General features: G+C 37.5%; 1 protein-coding gene and 1 pseudogene across 2 annotated transcripts; one reads left to right on the top strand and one right to left on the bottom strand.

The window, feature by feature from the left end:
• Positions 1–5,707, top strand: LOC140838497 (phosphoenolpyruvate carboxylase 2-like; annotated as a pseudogene).
• Positions 5,708–5,846: 139 nt separating this feature from the next.
• LOC140838490 (probable beta-1,3-galactosyltransferase 14) lies at positions 5,847–9,413 on the bottom strand. 2 transcript variants are annotated; one of them, XM_073204847.1, is made up of 8 exons: positions 9,196–9,413; positions 8,665–9,030; positions 7,868–8,020; positions 7,708–7,790; positions 7,494–7,593; positions 7,186–7,299; positions 6,538–6,680; positions 5,847–6,200 (listed from the first exon to the last, which is right to left on the bottom strand). In XM_073204847.1, the coding sequence occupies exons 2-8, from the start codon at positions 9,012–9,014 to the stop codon at positions 6,100–6,102; spliced, it is 1,044 nt and encodes a 347-aa protein (XP_073060948.1). In that variant the 5' UTR covers positions 9,015–9,030; positions 9,196–9,413; the 3' UTR covers positions 5,847–6,099. The 2 variants fall into 2 exon arrangements, with proteins under 2 accessions (XP_073060948.1, XP_073060947.1); XM_073204846.1 differs by having other exon boundaries at positions 8,665–9,413.

The raw sequence follows: 9,413 nt of genomic DNA, 5'->3' as shown, positions 1-9,413 counted from the left end.
AAAAATGTGGAGAAGATGGCATTAATAGATGCCCAGTTGAGGCTTTTGGTTCCTGTATAAGTGTCCGAGGATGATAAGCTCGTCGAGTATGATGAATTTCTTTTGGATCGGTTCTTGACATTCTGCAGGATTTGCATGGATTGGATCTTAGAGAAATGGCACGAAATAAATTAATTTTTACGCTATTTTTGTCTTATTTCGATGGTAAAAAAGATTGATCCTTGGTTTTAGAACAAGAGCATTGATTTTGTAGCGATCATGGATTCTCATTAGTGTTTTAACCCTAGGATTCAACAACGATTGCAATTGTAGGAGTTATTTGTTGCGAAAGTGTACATTTTGGTGTGTATCCAAGTTGAGATTAATGTGCAAGAACTAAATTTAATCTTCTGGAATAGCTTTTTAGTCAAGAATGGGCATTTGCTTTGGTTCTGATCAACAAGATATTAATATCAAAACAAGTTGATTTTTGGAATTTTGGGTTTTGTTATTTGTTTTAAGAATGAATCTTTATGGTGGACCTGACTATGTAAAGATTTTAGTACATGCTTTATAGCACTATCTGAGTTTTGGATTTAACATGTGTTTGCTATGGTTCTTGAAAAGATGAATGGTATGGTATCTTTGCTAGTTCAGTGGGAAGATGGCCTAAGAAGCCTCTCTTGACGAAATCTTTCATCCTCCCAAAACGTGGAGTTGCCCTTTGGTTATTTGCTCATAACAAGTTCTTTACTCGGGATCGACTTGGACATACCATTGATACATCTTGTGCACTTTGTACTGTGAATGCTGAATCTTTTGACATCTATTCTTCAGGTGCAGTGTCTCGACTCGTATCTGGGATGAAATTTGGAAGTGGCTTGGGATGAGGAAGTCCATGGGATGGGATCTTCAACAGCTGTGCTTAAAGCTTTTAGAGGAGTCTACCGAGGTGATTCAGTCCTTAATAAGATGAGGAGTGTTGCTCTTCCAGCTACGGTTTACATTGTTTGGAATGCAAGAAATCGTGCTGTGTTTGAGAGTGAGAAGTCGGATGTCGAAGTCATAGTTAAGAATATTTAAATTGTATGTTCTTGATGTATTCCCACTGCGATTTATGTCATTGATGATTTGTAGTAACATAAGCAGAGTTTCGAACCCGTAACTTTTCTCGTGGAGATGCCAGTGTAATTATACATACACTATCTTTTTATGAAGTAATTTCATTGAAAAAAAAAAAAAAAAAAAGAGAATGATGTGAACTTTCGGCTGAGTATGAAAGCAAACGTGATCCTAAAAAGCTGGAAGAGCTTGGGAATGTGTTGACAAGATTGGATCCTGGGGACTCTATGGTTACTGCGAAGGCTTTCTTTCGCATGCTTAACTTGGACAACTTGTTTGAGGAGGTATAGATTGCTTACAATCGACGGAACAAACTGAAAAGGGAGATTATACGGATGAGAGCTCCGCAACTACCGAATCGGACATCGAAAAGGCTCTCAAGCGACTTGTGGTTGATCTAAAAAAATCTCCCCATGAAGTTTTTGATGCATTAAAGAATCAGACTGTGGATATAGTCTTCACTGCTCATCCCACTCAGTCTATCAGAAGATCATTGAAGCATGGAAGGTCGGTTCTCTTACTATAACTTTTTTTTTTCTTTTTTGGATTATGTATTTTCATCGAGAAGGAGACTGTATATTTGATGTTTTGTTGCATACATTTCCTAGCAAAGCGCCTCTTACTTTAAATTCTTTGATTCTTCCCCGCTAATTGATCACCACTTTTCAGGACTCGGCATTGCTTAGCCCAGTTGTATGACAAAGACATTACACCTGATGATAAACAGGAGCTTGATGAGACGTTGCAGAGGGAGGTGAATGTCAATGCCCATCATCTTATACACTCACAACTCTTATGTACTTACGGATTTCAATAGTAATGCATTTACATGAGATAAGAGATCACCTTGATGGAACTACTCTTTTATTTTTATCTAATTTCAGTCACATCGTTGAACTCGAATATGGATGATTCTATGCTAGCTTTTTGAGTTGATTGATACTCGTGAATTAACTGAGTTAGTACATGAGACAAAAAATGTGTTGCTCTAAAAGATTTGTTGGAAAATTCCTATTTCACATTTGTCACCATTGGAAGATTTATCATAATGCCATCAATAGAAATAACATTTCGAAAAAAACTTCTTAGAAAAGACAAGGGCATGGTTTGGTATAATAGAGTCGGTTCATTTTCCTATCAAGTTTGGAGTTATTTTATTTTTCCCATTTGTAAATGCCTCTTTTCTTTTTCTGTTTTTTTGTTTCTTTAAAAAAAACCTTGCATGTCTTCAGATTCAAACTGCTTTCAGAACTGATGAAATCCATAGGACTCCCCCTGCTCCCCAAGATGAAATGAGGGCAGGGATGAGTTAATTCCATGAAACAATCTGGGAAGGGGTACCAAAGTTTCTGCACCGTGTTGATACCGCACTTTAGAATATAGGAATTAAAGAGCGTATTATGCCCCTCTAATTCAATTTTCTTCTTGGATGAGTAGAGACCGTGATGGTATTTCACTTTTCCTTGACAAATGAATATCCATTCATATAGTTTCTCAAACTACTGAGATTCGATTGCCTCGGCAGTTGTGAAACTTACATCATTATAAAAGATTGCCATTTTCTTGAGTTCTTGAGAAACGGTTATACATGTCCTCTTTAAATTAACGCTTCTTTATTTGCTTAATTAATGACAGGCAATCCGAGGGTAACTCCTGAGGTCACATGTGCTTATTGGCCAGAATGATGGCTGCTAACCTGTACTTTTCTCGAGTTGAGGATCTAATGTTTGAAGTAATCACATAACAATTATCTCTATGTTTTTTGGATTTCTTCTTGTTTGAGTGTTAAGCCTTGTCACATGTTTGCGAATTTTGATTTTTATAACTCCATTATGTTTCCTAGTTGTCAATGTGGTGCTGCAATGATGAGCTTCGTGTTCGAGCAGATGAATTCCATAGATATTCGAGGAGAGATGCAAAATATTTTATAGGTACCCTACTACAATAATGTAGTTTCAAATATGTTCTCTTTATCTTCTATCAACCTGACTTCTTTCTATGAAATATTTCATCAGAGGCTTAGAGCATTAAAATTTCTATCATCAAAACATGAACAACTTGCATTCTATTACATAATCTACGGTTTTTATGACCGTGAGCAACCGTCAGCCAATTTTTCCAAATGTTAAGAGTATCAATCTTCCTTGTTATGCAGAGATTTGGAAGACAATCTCACTGAACGAACCTTATCGTGTCATTCTTGGTGACGTGAGGGATAGGTTCTATCAGACACGTTAATGCTCCCGGCATTTATTAGCTCATGGAACATCTGACATCTCAGACGATGCTTCATACACCAATGTTGCGCAGGTTTCCTTCATTTTCATGAACGTCATTTAAAGCTCAGGTCCCACTCTAAATTCTATGATAAACTGATGATTTTCCTCCTGTCACAAGTAAATAATAGTCTCCGTGTGTGTAGCTTTCAAGTAGTTGCTTGCTTTTGTACGTTTTCTTAGTGCTCCCCAATTCCTGATGGTACAATTGAAATATTAGATGTTCTATATGGGGTTATTCAGCTATTGACTGAATAAAGTTCTAATTTTACACAGTTCTTAGAGCCTCTCGAGCTCTGTTACAGATCGCTTTGTGCTTGTGGGGACCGTCCAATAGCTGATGGGAGTCTGCTAGATTTTCTAAGGCAGGTTTCAACCTTTGGTCTCTCTCTTGTGACGCTCGACATAAGGCAAGAGTCGGACAGGCACACCGATGTTTTAGATGCCATTACCAAGCACTTGGATATGGGTTCATATAAAGAGTGGTCGGAAGAACGTCGGCACGAATGGCTTCTGTCTGAACTCAGTGGCAAGCGACCCCTATTTGGACTAGATATTCAAAAGACGGAAAATATTTTCGATGTTTTGAACACGTTCCATATCTTGGCGGAACTCCCATCGGACTGCTTTGGTATATATATAATTTCAATGGCTACAGCCCCATCTGATGTGTCGGCTGTCGAACTTCTGCAACGTGAATGCCATGTGAAGCAGCCACTAAGAGTTGTTCCACTTTTCGAGAGATTAGCTGATCTAGAGGCTGCTCCTGCTGCTGTTGCACGTATTTTCTCAGTTGATTGATACAAAAACGAGATCAATGGTAAGCAGGAAGTCAGGATTGGTATTCAGACTCTGACAAAGAAGTCGGTCGGCTATCTGCGCCATGGCAATTGTACGAGGCCCAAGAGGAGCTTATAAAAGTTGCCAAAAAATATGGCATGAACTAACGATGTTCCATAGTCGAGGAGGAACTTTTGGAAGAGGAGGAGGTCACTCACATTGCTATATTGTCTCAACCACCAGACACGGTACATGGATCTCTTCGTGTGATTCAGGGAGAAGTCATTGAGCAATCATTTGGGGAGGAGCACTTGTGCTTCAGAACACTCCAACGCTTTACTGCCGCCATGCTCGAACACAGAATCCCCCAATCTCACCCAAACCAGAGTGGCGAGCACTTTTAGATGAATGAAATCGCTATTGTTTTGCCACAGAAGAGTATCGTTCAGTTGTCTTCAAAGAACCCCGTTTTGTCCAATATTTTCACCTTGCGAGTTTCAACATTTTTAATTACCTTTGTACGTCCTTAATATTTGTATCGCTAATATTTTTTGGAATATATATGTAGACTATAATTGGCCACTCCAGAACTAGAGTACGGTTGAATGAACATTGGCAGTCGTCCATCAAAACAGAAACCTAGTGGAGGCATTGAATCTCTGAGAGCTATTCCATGGATTTTTGCATGGACGCAGACCAGATTTCATCTCCCAGTTTGGCTAGGATTTGGGGTGGCATTCGAATACGCCATACAGAAGGACATCAAAAACCTGAAAGTGCTGCAAGAGACCAAGATTTGTGGTCGTTTGGCCAGCGTTTTGGTCCAACTATGAGGAGACTAAGATCCTTCTGCTCCAGGTAATTTTTTTAAGTCTCTGTAGGTATTTGGAGAAAGATTGGTGATGAAGAATTATGAAAGCTGTATAAATGTGAGTTGAATAGGCTTGGGAAGCTTTTGGATGGAATAGTTTTTTATTCTGAAAAAAGAACTTGATAAATTAATTTCAAATGACACCGTGAAATAACTAAATATAATCCATTGGTTGATATAAATACTTAAAATTGCATAGACAGTTTTAGACCATGAGTTCGCAATTATTTATTTTTGTGTCATTCAATCCAACCATATCCTTATTAATTTATCTCGTTCATAGATCGTCGGACGCGAGGATCTTTTGGAAGGCGACCCATACTTGAAGCAACGCCTTCGTTTACGTGATTCCTACATTACAACATGGAATGTCAGCCAAGCTTATACTCTCAAACGGATTCGAGACCCAAACTATCATGTAAAGTTGAGGCCTCGCATTTCCAAAGAGTACGTGGAATCCAAACCGGCCAATGAACTCGTGAAACTGAATCCAACTAGTGAGTATGCTCCTGGATTGGAGGATACCCTCTTTTTAATTATGAAGAGTGTTGCTGCTGGACTCCAGAACACTGGCTAATTAACAACATATCGCGTTTTTTTTTATTTACTTGATTTATATATGTTATAGATTTTTCCATTCACAGACTTTTGACATCTTAATGCAGAAGATTCTCTCCAGTTTTTAGTTAACTGCAACTTGTAATTCATAACATTAGTATATGAATAATGTTGGATTTTATCTCTTTATTAATTTTCAGTTTCATGTTTTAAGGTTGTTTCGGAGCTTTGCATGGGAACTACAATATTGAAAAACTGGCTTGTATTAATGTATTCTCTCTATAAGAATTGGCATACATCTCAAGAATTAAGCATCTCCTACCATCTATGTTTTTACTTCCTATAAAAAAAAATCCACTCCTGTGAAAAAACCTACATACCAAGGAAAATGGTGAATTAAAGTCGTGTAAACACCGTAAGGTATGACAGATTGTATACTCAAATACTATTTCACCATTTGGAAGTTCTGTCCAGAAAATATTTCACAGTTTTCTTGAATTTGGCTGGAGGCAGTTAAGAGAGGTACTCATCTTCATCAGATGGTATTGTTGAGCTTTTCGAGCACATATCTTTACGGTGAAGTTCTACCATCTTCTTCTCAGGATCACAGAGTCCTATAAATCACAACATTGAAATCATGAAAACCAGTAGCATATGCTAAATGATTAATTTATGAAAAATGGGCAACACCGTCTATAACGGGAAACTGAAATTTTAAAGTTTTGAAAATAAAAAAAAAATTGATTATGCGTGGACGCTGATATAACGCAAGTGACTAGTTTTGGGATGTAGAATACGACCCTTATAAGCTACGCAGGGTAGAAAACTGAATTTTAGTAGCCTAAATAACATACAAATCTTTTTATACCATGTCTCGTAAATATTTAGTTAGTTGATCTGAAAAAAGGGATTTGCACAAAGATTCCTGATCAAAATACCAGAAAGACATACCCGAACACTTGGGTATATCCCACACAGCAATAGAAGAGGAAGTACACTCCGCTTGACATAGCTTCTTATTATCCTCGTGATAGACATTCATGGCAAGCATCCATGAACCGATGGTAACATCCTCATTGCTAAACATCCGGAAACTAATAGCATACAGCACTAAATGAATTTAACAGAACTTTACAGCACTGAAGTAACAGGGACACAACTAAAATATATCTTATCATCGAGAAATATTTGGTGTAACCAGACTGATGTTCTAAGAAATATTCTTTATGAAGTTGCAAAGGATTATTTAGCATTTCTTTATGTAGAAGAGATTCATCCAATATAACATCATATTTAAGATATGAGTTCACTAAGCACCAAACTTAAACATTTTAATTTCATCTGTAGATCTGCGTATATAAAGAGAGCTACTATCCTGAAGGAATTTAAAGAACTGTGTCAATGGTGATTGGAGAATACGTCACTAATAGTATTAGTTTCAAGTGAATTGTTCTTTTCAAACATGAACTAGAATCCTAAAAAGAAATTTGGTTGAGCTACAATAAAAATACGTCAGAAAAACAATGAAACAGCACTATCAGGTCCAACTTAAATAGACATCTGAAGAAGGTGTCATAAAAGGATATGGGAAGAACTAGCCTGTTATTTCTCAAGGCAACCAAGCTTGAGACCACATCTGCAGAAAGGGCGTAAATTGGGCCATAAGCATGAAGAAAATACTCTCCCCCTAGCAAATGTGACAGAGGTTCATACCTGTTCAAATCAAATAGATTAATTCACCTCACACTAATGAGAAACTTGCAATTATTTCAACGTCAATACATAAATGAAGTAGTTAGTTTTTGGTACATATATCTATAATAACAAGTTCATTTTAACTGGCTGAATGGTGAATAACAGCAGATTGCATATAACTGTATATGTAGTAATAATGTCATAGAACTAACCATTTTAACTTTGGATCGGTGAACACGGGACCTTTCTTCATGCATCCAAGGTAAGTTTGCGAATGAGGACGCTCTTTAGCCAAGAGCAAGGAAAGCCGATCTGCTCACATATTAAAAAAAATCTAATTTTTTTGTAAACAAAGTCAAAACGTTGTATAAACAAACAAATACATGTATGAAAACTAAGAAATTTCAACTTCTTAAATCCAATCACCTGGTCGTAAATATATGTCATCATCAGCTTTGACATAGAACTCAGAATCATAAAGAGCATAGGCAGCTTTGAAGAAAGCTAAACTGGAAACATAAACAAAAGTTAGAGTAAATCATAGAGAAGCTGCACTAGTAGTCATATACAATGTGTCAGAACTAACGTTTTGTATGGGAGCTTACTGTACTCCTCTTCAGTATCTAAAAGCAGGAAATCATCGTATTCTGTTATTTCCTTCTGAAGCTCTGCCATCTTTGATTTATCACTCGTTCTACCGATTATGAATCTAAATGCCAAACCAGTACTTTCTTCCAACCTGCGGCATAATATAGTATAAGAAAATTTCGATACCCATGTATAAAACAGAGAAAAACGTGAAAAAAAAGAAGATAAAGAAAACAAATGATACACGCCAGTTCCAATTCAAAATTGAGGACTCCCATGGAACAATGGGAATACTAGGAACAGAAAAAAATGGACAGACATCTTTTCTAAATAACAATGAACATCAACCAGAAATTTACATCTTATGCGACAGTTGTTGTTGCATTCTATATGCTACACTGACGGTTTAAACAACATATCTTGAACTTTAATTAAATGTTCACCACCTCTTTACTACAAGAATTGTGGCAATCGTCCATTCAGTGTAAAATATATGGACTGATTGACAAGAACATAGCTCCCCATAGAAAAACACAGAACATGATTAATAGACACGCATCCAGCAACATCGTAATTCTTTCTCTAGAGAAGGCTTCCAATAAACACAGCAATCAATAAAAAAACATGCCACTAACAAGAAAGAGCATAAAGAGGAAAAATATTTTCCATTTTCCATCATACATAGAATAATATAAATCGCATGAACAATTAATTTATATGCAGGCAATGTACAGACACAACAGAATGTGAACTAAACAAATGAATGAATGAATGGAAAGGGATGGTAATGAATACCGCTTAAGCGACTGATGATCAGACGGAAACCAGGTTTGACGCAAGGCCCGGCGCCGGCCCACAGATCCAAATCCGGTTTGAATACCCACAAATCCCATCACTTTACGACGCTTTTGTCCTTCTTCCGAAACGCCACCATTATTTCTACCACCACTGGAATGCTTATCCCATTTCACGTACACTGATAGAGGCTTACCAAATTCACATTTATACCCCAGACCCCGCCGCGAGATCGCGATAAAGCCGAAAATAAAACCCGAAATCCCGATCAGTAAACAGAGGATCAGAGCCGTCGATCCGCGGCTGTAAGAAGACGGGCGTGCATAGAAGATTTTCTGTGACGATGGCATATCTCGCAAAACAAGTCTTGAAAATGGAATCGACAAAAATAAACCCAAAAACCCAAAAGTAAAATATAATAAAAAAGGTTTCCAAGTTTGAATCTTGGATCGATATTTTGTTCTTTCCTCCCCCTATCTGTCAGGGAACTAATGTGGGTATGCGAAAAGAGGAGTAAGAGCTTGAACTCACAGCAGTTCTCGAGTGGCAAATCAGTAGCTACGCATGGAAGAAACACTTCACGAATATTTTTCGGTGATAATTTTCGGAGAGGGAGACAAGATTGTCGTACGGAATAATGATCAGTTGATTTGTAACACAAAATCCTCAATAAATATGTTTTGGTTAGCTGTAAGATGCCCCGGATGTCGGAAACAGCCGATGTCGGAGCAGACCGGTGACCCGACAGT

Source organism: Primulina eburnea, chromosome 8 (genome assembly GCF_022965805.1).
Source record: "Primulina eburnea isolate SZY01 chromosome 8, ASM2296580v1, whole genome shotgun sequence".
Classification (NCBI taxonomy): Eukaryota; Viridiplantae; Streptophyta; class Magnoliopsida; order Lamiales; family Gesneriaceae; genus Primulina; species Primulina eburnea.
This window is presented reverse-complemented; position numbering and strand designations above follow the sequence as displayed.